The sequence below is a fragment of the Rhineura floridana genome, chromosome 4 (assembly GCF_030035675.1).
Source record: "Rhineura floridana isolate rRhiFlo1 chromosome 4, rRhiFlo1.hap2, whole genome shotgun sequence".
NCBI lineage: Eukaryota > Metazoa > Chordata > Lepidosauria > Squamata > Rhineuridae > Rhineura > Rhineura floridana.
In genome coordinates, this window is record NC_084483.1 from 185405526 (window position 1) to 185421576 (window position 16051).

Consider the following 16051-nt stretch of genomic DNA (forward strand, 5'->3'; position numbering starts at 1 on the left):
ACCACTGTAGTCTATATTATATTTTATTTTTATTTATTCAGCTTATATCCCGCCTGACTAGCAAACAGCTCTCTGTGGGAGATCTGCATGAACAATGAGGAATCATGAGAGGTCTTGTGCAAGTTTACAGATTTCAGTACCATACACTATTTTTTTATCCCCAAAGTTTGAAAAGCAATTTGTGATGCAGTGGGGGGGAGCTGCTATTTTGCGGGGTGGATAATAAAAACCATGCTAGGTACATGAAATCCTTTGATTGTGTGTATTCAGGTAAATAAGGTTCATACATGAAATATAACACATACAGGAGCAATGGGTTTGTACACCATCTTGTCCCCAAAAGGGCTCTAGCTTATGTGCTGCATAGATATCTGGGAGGACACTGAACAGGGAAAGGCACACCTCTCTTTTGATGCATCCCACCCCCCCAAGAAATACTCACTCTGTTTTTGTGCGCGTTCACAGAAGCATAGCGGACCGTTCCCCGGAAACCAGCAACATTACGAGGCTAATGGGAAAAATTATGAAAATTTAAAATGAAACATCAGCGTTGAGAATTAGCAGAGCTATTAATGTTTTCTTTATCATTTAGGAATATAAACTACTTCAATTACATTTGTTAACTTGAATTGATGCCCTAGGTAGGCATTTTGGTTATGGATTAAAAGTTGCTCTTTAAATGAACTCCTTAGGAGCAGTTAAACTTGGCAGTGGAAAAGCCACTTGTACCTCACAATCACAGTGCTTACAAGACATCTCATTACAGCTTAGTTTGTAAAAATCTTCTGTTAAGGATAAGCCCTCCCTATAGGACAATACTTCAGCCTTGCATGGACAGAACCCAGCATCCCAGCAATCCATCACCTCTGTACAAAACAGAAAAACACTGGTTTCAGCTTAATTAAACTTCAGGGCAGGTGAAAAGTCCTAAATCTTTTAAGTGATTGCAGAAAATGATCATGACAGCCTCTTCTCCCTCCCCCCCCATTTCATCCTTTTAGTTGCACCATGCTTCTATTCATTGTTCCTATTACTTATCTTAATTCACATTGGCTTGGTCCATACATAACAGTACACCATGGTTTATTAAACTATGGTTTATTAAACCAAGGTTTGTTTCGTCGTCTGAACTCTGCCCAGCAGCTTAACTATCATTTGTTTACTGCCAACAAATCACAATCTGAAGCAATGGGTTATATTTGGCTTACGAACTTTGATTTGTTTTAATTATGACTTGGCATTATGTGTGAACTAGGCACTTTTCCTTAACCATGGCTTGTTTGGTCACCCCACTCCAGACTCTCATCAAGTTTTAAAAAATGAGGCAAGAACAGCTGTAAAACAAAGCTAACTTTGGAGAAACAAGCCATAATTTGTTTGATTGTCTGTGGGACAACTCATGGTTAACTTGTTTGTTAAACAAATCAAGGCTCACTTGCTACATTCGAATGAGGCCACTGTCAGGATCCCATTGGTTCCCAATATAAATGGTTGTTCATAAGTCCTGATTCACCACTTATGTTTTTTTAGATGTACACTCTAAGATCTTTTAAGGGTACACTTGAAATCGTAAACTGTGACCAACAAGAGGGAACAAACGCATTCACAAGCACATAAATCATACAGATATGCTCATTAAGGAGCCAGGATTGTATGCAACTCCCAGTCAAGTGTACTTTTAGTGACAAATGTTGCACTGTCTATGGAACAATATGTAAAAAGTCTCTAGGAATGGCAAATACAAGGCAGAGGGTAGGTGCCTGATGTTCTGTTTTTCACTGATTCTCATTTGTTCACCTTTAAGCCATGATTTAATGATTAAATCCTGAGTTCATTTCATCCAATAACACTAACAGGGACCATTCTCTTATCTATCTTCTGTCTGGAGCAATTCCTGACCAAACTAAGAGGAGAGGGATTCTGAACAGCCTATATGAAATGGTAACACACATTCCCATTTAATATTATCACAAGGAGTCTTTTCCAGATAAATACATTTAACAATTCATATTCAACTACTAAGCAAACAAGCAAAAAAAGGGGGGGGTGAGTCTTTTGCCTCCATTGTGACTGAGAATACAGAAGCATACGCTAAAGGAAAAACAATACAAATGTTTTGTCACATCAGTTGAACCATCCCTTGCTGTTATGGCTAGGCTTCCACTATTAAAACTGCTTGAATTTTCAAGTGCATATTTCATGCTATCTTCTTTAGAAAGAAGTAATTTTAATAGCAACAAACTGAAATCGACATATTCTGTTTTTACATAAGTAGTCTCAAATGCAACAGTGGGAGGGTTGCTTCTAAGTCCCAAGGGATTGCCATCCAGCACAGCCTGGAGCCACTGCAATCTCAGAAGGAACCCACTCCTTTGGCCCTACTCAGTTGTTCTCATCCCTCACATACTGAGGAAGAGTGGGGAAGAAAGGGCTAGCTCTGCCCCTACCCTCTCATTCTCAGCATGTTGGAGGAATAATGTCTGAAGCAAGGAGCCTTTTCTACTTGTGTAGGTTCCTCATGCAAGTTAGAACTGTGATCTTTGCAGAACTGTAAATTGTGCAGACAGCCTACAAGAACAGAACAGGCTCCCTGCTGCAGGTGTTTGCTGTTAACTCGTGGAGGGTGACATGGATGGCAATGGGGATGGCCTGCACATCAAGAGTAGAGACATGTTCCAGACCTGAAAAGAAAACAAACCTTCAAAAGTAAAAGCAAAAACAAAAAGAAAACGCAGAACTCTAATAATAATTAAACAAGCAAGCACAAAATAAAGGGGGGAAAACAAGAAGCATCATGATGGCTCACTCACAACTCATGGCTGAGATGGTTACAAGCAGCAGATGGGAAGCCAACGCATCAAACACAGTCTCAAAAAAGGAGCCCAAAAGAACTGTAAAACAAAGAGAAACGCAAAGGAAACAATGACAATAAAAATGCAAAATGGAGGGAAATAAAAACAGAAATGAATTTTAAATCAAGTCAACATCGCTTTATTTTCTTCATCATCATCCCTGCAACATGTGCCTTGGCTCTCTCTCTTGTTTGAATCATTTAAAGCTGGTCACTTTGTAGGTACTTTATGCATGGGTAGTACACAGTGGGTCAGATTCTGGAGGCTGATATGCGAGAGGTAAGGGTGGACACTCTTAGCTTCAGGCAGAGAGAATTGCAGTAAGTACCACATAATCCCTTCTAACACACATGCTTGGTCACTGCTGTACTCTCTCATTGGCACTTTCTCAGCTTGGATTTATTAGCATTATTTCTGATTTCTGCCCAGACCACCTTCTTGGTTTTGCCATTGGGTCTTGACTGTCCCTTCTTTGGACTAGGAATAGGGACAGCGCTCGCTGCTTAGTTCCAATTTGCCTGTATTCCAATAGGCCATCATTCAATCCCGATCTACCTTTTTTTTTTTGTTCCTGCTTGCTTTTGCACGTGCCGATTCAATCCGCTGGTGGGTTTTTTTGGTGGTGAAAAAAAATGTAATTTTTGACATATATCCTTATGTAAATCCATGGAAATTAATGGATAACAGTAATTGTAATTATGAAGATAATTACATAAAATTGGGGGGGAGTTGAGAAAAAAAAGCCATGCTGATTACAGTCGCAGCCTGCTGCAAGAAATCAATGCCTGTCCGAAAAGACAGCAGACTGGATTCAGTCAAAATCCAGCACTAAGTACGATTTAGTAGATATTCTCCCCCATCCCTAGGAATGGCTGATCTCTATATTCTCAGGCCCTCTCTGTTCCAAACTCAATGGGCCCTATTTATCAGGGACGGTCCTTATTTCCTATTATCTCTTTTGGCAACTCACTATCCTCATTTGTATTTTGGGAAAAATTTGGAGATGATGTAATAGAATAAGTGTGCACTACTCAAGTTGCCATTCTTCAGAATTCACAACACACATGCACCCTTCAGTATCAAAAAGGCACAGAGAGATGCAATAGCCCAAGGGTAAAGGGTAGCACGGACTTTTTACAGCAGAATCTTTACCTGCAGGGTGAGCCTAGCTTCTGCCCAGCTTTGCAATATACAAGGGAGATGTATAGATTAGTGTCTTGTCCTCTCCACTCTCCCCATGCTTTAGGCAGATGCCCACACCTTTCTTATTTTTACAAATGCCCATAGTCACATTTACCCATTGAGCCTTCATTTAAAAAAAAATCTGATCTGGGAAATGAGGCATCTTGGTGACATACAGGCATCAGTCAATCAATGCCACGTGCAGTCAGCTTTTCTGCTGCAAATTTATAGAACTGTTGTCCCCAGGATTTTACCCTGGAGATTAAAACATTTTAACTGATCACAGTTATAGTACTTCCAACCCAGCCCCACTACTTTATAAATGTTCTGTCTCTTCATCCAGAAAGTTTGAAGAGAAAACACCATTCCTGCTTTCAAATCATGTGATCAACTGATTCTCTTTTGATTGTGTAAATACAAAATGCCAGTGTACCATTTCGCCTTTATCTCCGACACAACAGCCTACCAAGATAGCAAATAGTACCTGTTCTATATTAAATGCAACCATATCCACTGAGAGGTTGAACATTTACCAGGTTTTCTTTTTAACAGAAATTCTTATGGCCAGTTTACTAACACATCTGCTTCAAGAAGCCAGTGTAGGAAAGGCTATTGCAAAGTAAAGAAACACATCCTGTATCAGGCTAAGGAGAGCTTTGTCATATATATAATAGCGGGAGGAGGGAAAAGGGCATAAGGTAGTGATCCTTGATGTGAGAATTAGCAATATTACAAGTACACAAAAGTGTCCTTGTTTTAATCTGTGAAGTGTCAATGCTATGCTATTCCTTAGGGATTGGAAAATATATTTTGCCACAACAACCGACTTCAACTCAAGCAGTCAAGTTCCATAAAAAAGTTGTGCCATCTTGCAATAAGGTTTTCACCACTTCATCTGCTCAAGCATAATGGGGTCATAATAAAATCAGAGAGAAATGTGTAATATAATGTATCTATCTTAAAATCTTGGAAACTTTTCCCTTTCATATATATCATAGTATGGACAACTTTTCTGCCACATCTTGATTCAAATTTGGTTGGGCTGCCTGGGACCAGATAGAACTGCATTGGGGTTAGCCATACTGGTTGTAGACAAGAGCATTTAAGTGGAGGAATTACAATGTGTTGCATTTCAGATTCCTGAGTGATTAATACCAGAATATTATTAAAGGATGCAATGATATCTAATCTAAGTCACTCAGCTAAACCCCAATATGATGCATCACTCCCAAGGCTACTTTACAAAACACGTCTACTCCAAAACATATTTCCAAATCTAGTAATATTTGCAAAATTAGAAAACACCTATATCAGCAACTTTGTTATTATTTGCACTGATGTGCCAGTTTTAGATGACACCAATCATACAAAAATTTTAAAATATAATATTCTTTAATTAGGGTTTAATGAGGGTTGCTTCCTGCAACTGTCAAGTTAAATCAAAGCTGATCGGGTATTCTCTTTCCTAATAGTCTGCTTCAGCCACACAGCTGCACACTGACACAGAACTGCACTTACAAATACATACAATATCCTCAGTCAAGCATTGCAAACTACTGCAGTGCAGTCTGAATCACAAGGAGACAGAGCTCTAATCAACGGTCTGGGGCTGACTCAGCAGAAACAGCAGCATGCAAAGCACAGTAACACATTGCCAATTCATGCAAACAGAAGAAGTTTGTAATGACAAAAAAACCCCCTGCTTTTCCCTTGCCATTCCATGAATGATAACCAGCAAAAGATGTATTTTCTGCAGAGAGCTTCAAGGGAAGGAGAGCTACACTAATAAAAGAAGGGTGGGCCAGTTTTCAAACTGAGAACCAGGGTTTGCATTGTGAGACAAGAATTAGGAATGAAAAACTGCTTAGTAGCTGGCAACAGTAGGGGTCTGGTTGACAACATGAATTTAGAATGAAAGCCTAGAGTGGTAGAGCACATTATTAAACTTATGCAGGATGACAAACATTGAGAAGTCTTCTTACATCACTACTGTACATAGAAGAATGTCTGATTGGATATTACAGATAAACAGTACAACAGATAAAGTAAGTATCTTCTATGGGACCGACTTCCGGGAAGGGTGACTTAGCCTGTGCCTGCTTTTGAGACGGGCTCCTGCCTCAAAAGAAGCTTATTCAGATATATCAGTCAGATTTTTTTTTTTTTTGACTGATTAAACTTCTCCCGGGTAGGGAGAAACGAAGAGATTAACCTCAAAGCCTATTTTTGTTGGGACGACCAGATCTCATTAATTTATGGGACGAGGTCCAGCCGACGAAGGTGGGACGGATTTTCAACAACAAGCTCTATCTGATAAAGCGAACGTTCATCTTATCTTCTAAGAGAGAACGCACTAACAGGCAAGCACCCTTCTTTCTATATTTTTCTTTTACTTGACTTAAATTGTTGCTGTTTAAAAGAGATTTGCCAGATTGATCGGTTTTTGACATCTCACTGGGGAGCCATAACTTCTCTCTGCTACTCACTAATTAATAGCTTATCTCTGTTTTTGTTGCAAAAAGCTGTCCTGGATTTGCATTCTAAAGATATACACAGAAGAGGGATTTCTATTCCAGATTTTTATTTTGAAGAATATTATATTGTCTGAGAATACTCTCTTTTTGGTCTATTTTATTTTGACGAATCTGTTTCCTGACGACCGCCATTAATTGTTTCGATCCTGGGAACTGCATTTTGTTTACTTAAGCATGGAGAGATAAGGCTGTCTGCTCTGTTTATGCTGTGATGTCACCAAGTTTGGAGTATTAACCCAATTGTTGCTGAAATAAGAAGTGGTTTTCCTATATTTTTCTTTTAAAATGGCAATTAAGAAAGTGGCTGAGAATCTGGAAATAACTATGTTTCAGAAAATAATGGATGAGATTGAGATAACGAAACAAAACCTGCGACAGGGTTGTAAGGAGCTGAAAATTGAATTGAGTAAAATGAAGCAGGAGATTAAAGATATAGGGGTCCCTGTGAGAGAGGTGACCCTGGAAGGGGTCCCTGTGAGAGAGGAGACCCCGGAGATTGGAACAAACGTGGAACAGGAAAAAGATTTGGAGTCTATGGACTTTAGAAACAAAATCTATTGTTTGGAGACACAGGAGATTAAAGACATAGGGGTCCTTGTGAGAGAGGAGACCCTGGAGACTGGAACAGGGGTCCCTGTGAGAGAGGAGACCCTGGAGACTGGAACAGGGGTCCCTGTGAGAGAGGAGATCCCGGAGATTGGAACAAACGTGGAACAGGAACAAGATTTGGAGTCTATGGACTTTAGAAATAAAATCTATTGTTTGGAACTCAATGTTATCTCTGAAGAAATTAATGAAGATTCTAGAGATAAAGTTATCAATGGCATGGATAATCTTCTGGACTGGATTGATGTGATGGAGCCCAATATAGAGAAAATCTATGGAATTAACTGCAGCCATGTGACAATGGAAAAACTTTCAAGAGATGACCCAGTGTATTTTGAAAAAAAGAACAGAGATATGATTTTACAGCAGTATTTCAGCAACCTATTCAGAATGGATGGCAAGAAAATATTTGGGATAGAGGTAATTCCCATCAGACTCTTACTATATGACTATGGCTTTGACAGCAAGATTATTATGGAATACTGATAATGGAAGATTGGATACTGAAATTACTGGACTTAACAAGACTACTGAAGATGGAAGATGGAAAATGGAACTAATAGGGATAATAGAACAATGGCTACTGAAATTACTGAACCTAACAGATTCTGATGTGATGGATTAATTGAAATGTTTATTTTGACTATGGTTATGACAATAAGATTATCATAATTAGTAATGAGATGGATTAATCGATATGCTTATCTGGAAAAAAAAATTGATAGATATATTTCTTAAAGAATTGAAACCTCTCTTTGACTTTTTGTGGAAAGAATAAAGTAATGTTTATGAGATTTGATGATTAAGTAAGATAACTACTGGAGGAAAGTGATTTTATAATATGACTTAAGAGACAGGATTGTTATATATTATAGACTTATAACTGATTTGATCTTTGACAAATGGGAAGTCAATATTTTACTCTTTATTTTTTATTTTTCTTTTTTTTTTTCTTTTTTTTTTTTTTGTTTAACTATTTTTGATTTTGTTTTTTGTCTTTGAATGTTTTATGATTTCGTCTTGTATGTTTTATGAAAATCTGAATAAAAATTATTGAAAAAAAAAAAAAAAAAAGTATCTTCTATGGGACCAAACGTTTATGCTACCCTGAACTCTTCATCAGGCAGAATAACAGCAGCCTCTGTCCAACTGTGGCTGGTTCACCAGCTTCAACCCATTTTGGACAGAGATGACTTGGCCACCATACTCCATGCTTTGGTAACTTCCAGACTGGATTATTGCAATGCACTCTACATGTGACTGCCCCTGAAGATGACTCAGAAATGTCCCTTGGCCCTAAATGCAGCAGCCAGATTACTAGCTAGGGATTGCTTTTAGATCTCATATAACTCCTGTTTTAAAACAGCTGCATTGGTTGCCAGTTCATTTCTGGACTCAATTGAAGGTGCTCATGCTAGTGTTTAAGGCCTCAAATTACTTAGGTTCCAAATATCTGAAAGGACACCTCCTTCCCTGCAGACCCTTTAGAGTGTTGAGATCAGCAGAGGAGGCCCTTTTGGTAGTTCCACCACCCTTAGAAGCTCGGGGGATTGGCCTGGAGCAGGCATTCTCTGTGGCAGCCCCTAAGTTGTGGAACTCCCTCCGCAATGAGGTGCGCCTGGCAATCCCACTGTACAGGTTTGAGAAATGGTGAAGATGCAGCTCTTTACCCTGGCCTTTGACACGTGAGATGCATATTTTTAGGACCCACCCTATTTCACTATTCTGAACGTTTTAAATTGTTTTTAATACTGCATTTTAAGGTTGCTGTAATCCGCCCTGGGACTTCTGGGTGAGAGGCGGGCAATAAATGATGATAGTGATGATGATAGAAAACCAGTGTGTTAGTATAAGAGGACTGTTTCTTTTTAACTAATTATTTGTGTATATGCATATGTCTGGGAATGTAGCCATGAACCCATTGCTGTAGGACCAGCTTGCTTTCTGCTAATTTTTTTCAAAGAGAAAGTAGAATTGGGGGTGTGGGAAATCCATTACAGACCACTGAAAGAACCACAGTTACATATAAACAACACTGTTATTTACTCAGGCCCTAGTTGAAATATGAGTCATAAAAGTTAGCAAGAATACCCCTTCCTAAGTTGAGCCTCAGTCATGTAAGGTTTTACAGGAGTATGGCCTAAAATCCCCCTCTAGGATGCACACCTTAACATGGTGAAGGGGTTGGTTTGAGAGTGTTGAAGAAGCTGAGAGCAATGCCACCAGAAGTCTAGACCAAGAGGCTAGACTCCTAGCAGGGGCACCCAAGGCGGAATGGTCAAAGCTGAGACACCAAACTAAGATGCATCCAAACTCAGAGGAAGGCAATGGTAAATCACCTTCAAATACCTCTTACCATGGAAGCCCTATGAACAGAATATCCAAAATGCAACACAAGATAGTGCTGGAAGATGAGGCCCCTAGGTCAGATGGCACTCAGCGAGCTACTGGGGAAGAACAAAGGACAAGTACGAGTAGCACTGTGACTAATGACGCCACTGGGTCAAAGCTGAAAGAAAGCCCAGAGGCTGATGCGCACAGATACGAAAGGAGAGTCCAGAGATGTACGACGTACACAATAGGAACATGGAATGTGAGAAGCATGAACCAGGGAAAGTTAGAAATTGTCAAGCAAGAAATGGAACACATCAACATTACAATACTCTGCATGAGTGAATTAAAATGGATGGGAATCGGACATTTTCAATCAGGCAACTACAAAATATTTTATGCAGGAAATGAGAAATTAAGAAGAAACGGGGTTGCTTTAACAGTGAAAAGTGATGTAGCAAAAGCAATTAAGAGCTATAACGCAAGGTCTGAGCAAGTGATATCAATGAGATTAAATGAGAAACCTATTAACATAACCATCAGCCAAGTCTACACTGCAATGGCAAACACAGATGAAGAGGAATTGGAGAGATTTTACACAGAAGTAAAGGAAGAAATTGATTACACACCAAAACAAGATGTTCTGATAATCATGGGGAACTGAAATGCAAAAATAGGGAACAGAGAAGAACTAGGAATTGTGGGGAAATGCAGGAGAAAGACTTACTGAATTCTGTGAAGTTAATAATTTGTTTCTTGCAAACACATTTTATGAGCGACCAAAAAGATGACTGTACACAAGGATATCACCAGATGGTCAATACAGGAATCATACTGATTATATAATTGGTAGCAGAAGATGGAGAACTTCCATACTTTCTGAGAAAACAAGACCAGGAGCAGACTGCAGTGCAGATCATGAACTGGTCGTATCGAAAATCAGAGTAAAGCTAAAGAAGAACAACAAAGCAATCATAATGCCAAAATACGATTTAAATATCCCAGCAAAATATAAATATCAAATAAGGAACAGATTTGAGGCTTTAAACTTAGTTGACAGAGAACCAGAAGAACTATGGATTGAAAGAGACATTATCAGGGAAGAATGCAAAAACACACTACCTCTAGTTAAAAAGAGAGAAAAACCTCAATGGATGACTAACAAAACTCTTAAAATGGTTAAAAAGAGAAGGAAAGCAAAAGCAAAAGGAGATAGAAATACGGTCAGAATCCTAAATGCAACAATACAGCGACTAGTACGAAAGGACAAAGAGAACTATTGCAATAGTGATTGTATAGAAATAGAAGAGGACAACAAAAAGGGAAGAACAAAAGCCCTATTCCAAAAGATGAGAGAAATGAAAGGGAAATTTAAACCAAGAGTAGGGATGTTGAATAATGAACAGGGGAACCCACTGACTGACCAAGATGAAATGCAAGGAAGATGGAAGCAATACACTGAAGACCTCTATAAAAGAGATGCCAGGATGACAGACTCATTCATGGAGGAACCGTATGATGAAGAACCAGAAATTCTAGAATGTGAGGTGGAAGCTGCTCTTAAAATACTAGGAAGAAACAAATCACCAGGAACAGATGGCATACCATTAGAGTTGCTACAAGCAACTGAAACTGAATCTGTTCAAATTTTGACTAAAATCTGATTGTCCTGATGCGCAACTTGTACTCTGGACAAGAGGCTACTGTAAAGACAGAATATGTAGAAACCGATTGGTTCCCCATCGGAAAAAGTGTGAGACGGGTATATTTTGTCACCCTATTTATTTAATCTATACGCAGAACATATCATACGGAAAGTGGTATTGGACCAAGATGAAGGGGGTGTGAAAATTGGAGGGAGAAATATAAATAATTTAAGTTATGCATACCATACTACTAGCAGAAACCAGTAATGACTTAAAACGAATGCTGATGAAAGTTAAAGAGGAAAGCACAAAAGCAGGACTACAGGTGAACATCAAAAAGACTAAAGGAATGACAACAGAAGATTTATGTAACTTTGAAGTTGACAATGAGGACATTGAACTTGTCAAGGATTATCAATACCTCGGCACAGTCATTAACCAAAATGGAGACAATAGTCAAGAAATCAGAAGAAGGCTAGGACTGGGGAGGGCAGCTGTGAGAGAACTAGAAAAGGTCCTCAAATGCAAAGATGTATCACTGAACACTAAAGTCAGGATCATTCAGAGCATGGTATTCCCAATCTCTATGTATGGATGTGAAAGTTGGAGAGTGAAAAAAGCGGGTAAGAGAAAAATCAACTCATTTGAAATGTGGTATTGGAAGAGAGCTTTGAGTATACCATGGACTGCGAAAAAGACAAATAATTGGGTGTTAGAACAAATTAAACCAAAACTATCATTAGAAGCTAAAATGATGAAACCGAGGTTATCATACTTTGGACACATAATGAGAAGACACGATTCACTAGAAAAGACAATAATGCTGGGAAAAACAGAAGGGAGTAGAAAAAGAAGGCCAAACAAGAGATGGATTGATTCCATAAAGGAAGCCACAGACCTGAACAGGGTGGTTCATGACAGATGCTCTCGGAGGTCGCTGATTCATAGGGTTGCCATAAGTCGTAGTCGACTTGAAGGCACACAACAATTGCCTAAAAGGCCACATAGTTTGCATTTAAAACGTCTAACTTGATGATATACCCTTTACCTTGAGTAACTGGTTCTGGACAATGAACAATGTGAGTAGCAACTACTTAGTCAAAATGCTGTGGCATTTTGGATACTAACTTCAATCCCCTTCATCAAATGTTCAAAGTAGGTTTGAATAGTGACATACAAGTGGATTGAGGTACACTTGAAAGATAAACCATTAGCAACATAGCACAACTACACTGCAACCCCCTGTGTAAGATTTGGATTTCTATTATGTTTTTCTTTGGAATTTGCAAACTACCTGTCCACTTGCCACAGGGACAGCTACAAAGAGAGCTCCCTGACCTTGACCATCAACTGGGTGGGACTCCCACAAACATTCAGCAGCTACCTATTTAAACTTATGCTACAGAAGGTGGAAGAAAGAGTACTGTTCTGGATATTCTGCCCTGCACTTTGATCTCTACTGAATAGCATGGTGTAGTGATGGGCTCTGTCAGGCCTGCTATGGACGAAATCATGTTCTGGGAGGACTGACTTTAATACGGTATGAAAAGATTGAGCTTCCCTATAAAGCTTTGTGTGCATCATAGATTTTTCTCTGAAGGATATCTTGCAATGTCGGAAGGACATCTTGGAAGGAGAAATGGAGAAAAGTTAAGTGGCTCTGTGAGCTTTCAGTGGAGCACTAGACTGCCTGGGAATCGCTAAGACTTACAGTGCAGTCTTAACTATGTCTACTCAGAAGTAAGTCCTACTGAATTCAATGGGGCTTATTCCCAGGTAAGTGTGAGTTAAGATTGCAGACTTAGTGATGCATTGAGAAATTCATGTTCTAGTAGGAGCTGTTCAATCTCTGCCTGCCATTAAACAAAATATGAATTAGAAAAGACAGTGTTGAAGACAGTAACATGAACATCCTGGCATTGCTGTAATGCGTTAGTACATCTCACTTCTGTCTAAATACAATATATTCCATAAACTACTTATGACGTCTGTTTCATTATCAAGAATTTTACCATTTTAAAACAACAGATCTATATCATTGCTAGAACTCAATAATTCCCTTAAATAGCAAGCTTGGGTAGTGAAATGTCTATCAGTGAAACAGGGTCAACCGGAAACAAGATCTCATTTTACATACTTGGGAACTCCCTCAGTGTGCTGAAGTTTGTCAATTTTTTAAAAAAATGAAAAATGACTGTGAAAGCTTCTAAGATCTGTGAGCTTTTAGGATATTTGGGATGTTAAGGGCACAAAGATGAGAAAACATAGAACTCATCTCAGTGTGTCAAGATTGAATTTCCAGGTTCACATCAAATGCTTAGGAATTCTAAGATAGGAATTTTGCTTCTAACTTGTAGAGGTGGGAGCGCAGAGAAGAAGGAAACAGCTAAACTAAAATCCTGAGTTTCTGCATTGTTTTCTGTGGGTAGTTCTCACTTCCAACCTGGGGCAGAAGGGAAAAGGTGTCTAAAGGAACCAGAAGTTGGGCAGCTTGCATAACTCTATGGTCAGAGGAGCTGAGCCATGGAATGTTGAAGATGCCTGTTACTTTTAAAAGGACAATGGAGAGGGAGAACAAGAATTAGACTATTTGAGTCTTTAACACCTGGAGGCGAGCATTTGGTGGGTAAATGGGGGATGCATGCTATGATGTTTAAAAAATCTCTTCCCTATGATCTGTAGAAAAAAATAGGTTCAGGGCTAGGAGCCAGTCCTGATCCTAAGTCTTTTAGCCCTATGTTGCATAGTGGGAGAAGAATGGGAAAGAAACATGTCCTCTGCATGCCTCAAAACAATACTATGAACCTCCATTTCTAGGCTGGCTAGAGCACAGGGCAGTAACATTCCTGTTATATGCTGGAGATACAGTGCCACATTTTGTTGCAGGACCCACTTGTTTGCCTTATCACAAACAACAGTTCCTACATGGCATACTTAAAGAACCTGTCAGGCATCCATTTATCAATATGTTACTATTGTGAACTATGATATAATCAGTGAATATTCAACTTCAGACTTGATTTAATTTTTATTTATTTGTTTTCCCACTGATCAGGTTGCAACATTAATCTCTCTCAGGTAATCACAGAGCATGCAGCTATAAGACAACCTAGAGGCAGAAGCACATCATAAATATCAGCAACACTGTGTACCACACAGAGTGAGATAGAAGAGTTTTGATTCTTATATGTTTATATTAGACTTCAAATTATATTTAGCATAGGATCAGGATACTGAGAAAAACACTGGCTTTATCACAAGTGCACTTCTATGTGTACACAGAACCCACATGCAGGATGCTCCATTCACTTCAGTACCAGCTCTGTGTGTCTAAAGTGATGGAATGCATGCATAACTGCACCCTCCAAGAAAGGCCTTTGCAGGTAGGGAGCTTCATATGTGCATCAGTGCCCAGAGCAAAGCACTGTTATCATCAGCGCTTGCTCCTTTGTTGCTGTATACCTACTGATAATGCTGAAACAAAAATAAGGAGGGTGGAAATGGTCACAGGATGAAAATAAAATATTTGTGATTCAGAGAAAAACAATGCTTTCGGAACAAATATAGTCTCTTTTTGGCAACAGGGAGAATCATGAACAATTTCTATCCCACCAGAAGTACAAGCCCAACCTGCAGCAACAGTTCTGTGATCATGAATAAACAACATAAGCAGGATTTGTTTGTGGTTTTTAATCCCCATTACCTAAATGATGATTTTATTGTTTTTACGTACATCGTTTAAAAATGCAAATGATTTAATGTCTTAAATAAATAAATAAATGGCAGCAGAAATGGAAAAAAAGGCATCACTTACAGGTCGGACTTCACCGTTGGTATTAGTATACTGCCGAGCCAGACCAAAATCTAACATATAACATTTTCTGTAGGTCGAGGGAAGGCGTCCCATGGCAAAGTTGGACTAGACAAAAACAACAGGATAGGAAGAGTTGAGTAAATCTGTATTTTTTCATATATACCAATATTATTTACAGCTATCAGCCACTTGCTACAAGGTATTTTCCAGCTACAGCTACTGATCCACCCTGTTTTTATAGATCAAAATTGCTTCAAAAATTGCAGCTCAACCCAAAATGGTGTAGCTTCTCCTGGCTAACATGATATAGACCAATTCCATTTGTTTTACCATTGGACAGTATTGTCAGAAATCCATACATATAGGACAAAAATACTTCTAATTGTTAAACATCTAGGGACGTTTTCCCTTTATTAAAGCCAATAAAAAGCAACACAACATGACTTATATTGCTGTGAAGATTAAGTATAGCCTCCCTCTTACCCCACAGGAAATAAAATTTCCTTAGCATACTCAGCCAACCATAAATGCTTAGAATCCAGCAAAATGCACAAAGCCAACCCATCTTGAGGACAGTCTACGAAGAGCAATATGAAGCTGTCCTAAATGCCTAGTATGGAATGCCCATTGCGTACAAAGGGTCTACTTCTAGAAAGAGGATTTTTTTTTCCTGTTACTCATTTGGTGATCCATACATCTTACCCGAGAGTACAGGTTCTGAGGCAGTTCAATGCACATTGGAAGGTGTGGTGGTCTGTCACTAAGCCTCCTAGCAGCCAGGCTGACCATTTATATCAAGCACAAGCCTGGCAGACCATTGTCTAAGCTTCAAGGGTTCAACCTCAGCTATAGTCCCCAGCCTCTCATCTGACCAAATACTCAGTCAGCTGACCCCAAGAGTCAATCCTTCCCCACTACAAGTTATAAAACATCTCAATAGTCTGAGCAACTTGTCTCAAGAGCGAAGTTCTCATGGATTAAGTTCCTGTTCCCTGTTTTGAACTGTGCTATTTGCCCTCTGGTTTGAACTGTGCTATTTTACCTCCTGGACTCTTTTATCTGCCACTAACTCTTCAGTTACCACCT

General features: G+C 39.1%; 1 protein-coding gene across 3 annotated transcripts in view; it reads right to left on the reverse strand.

The window, feature by feature from the left end:
- Nucleotides 1-16051, reverse strand: part of TTBK1 (tau tubulin kinase 1) — a 168692-nt gene that overhangs the window by 72962 nt on the left and 79679 nt on the right. For all 3 annotated transcript variants that reach the window (XM_061625458.1, XM_061625456.1, XM_061625457.1), the window contains 2 exons: nucleotides 14966-15070; nucleotides 443-508 (listed from right to left, as the gene is read on the reverse strand). In XM_061625458.1, coding sequence (XP_061481442.1) covers nucleotides 443-508; nucleotides 14966-15070 — 171 coding nt within the window. The remainder of the gene's footprint in view (nucleotides 1-442; nucleotides 509-14965; nucleotides 15071-16051) is intronic.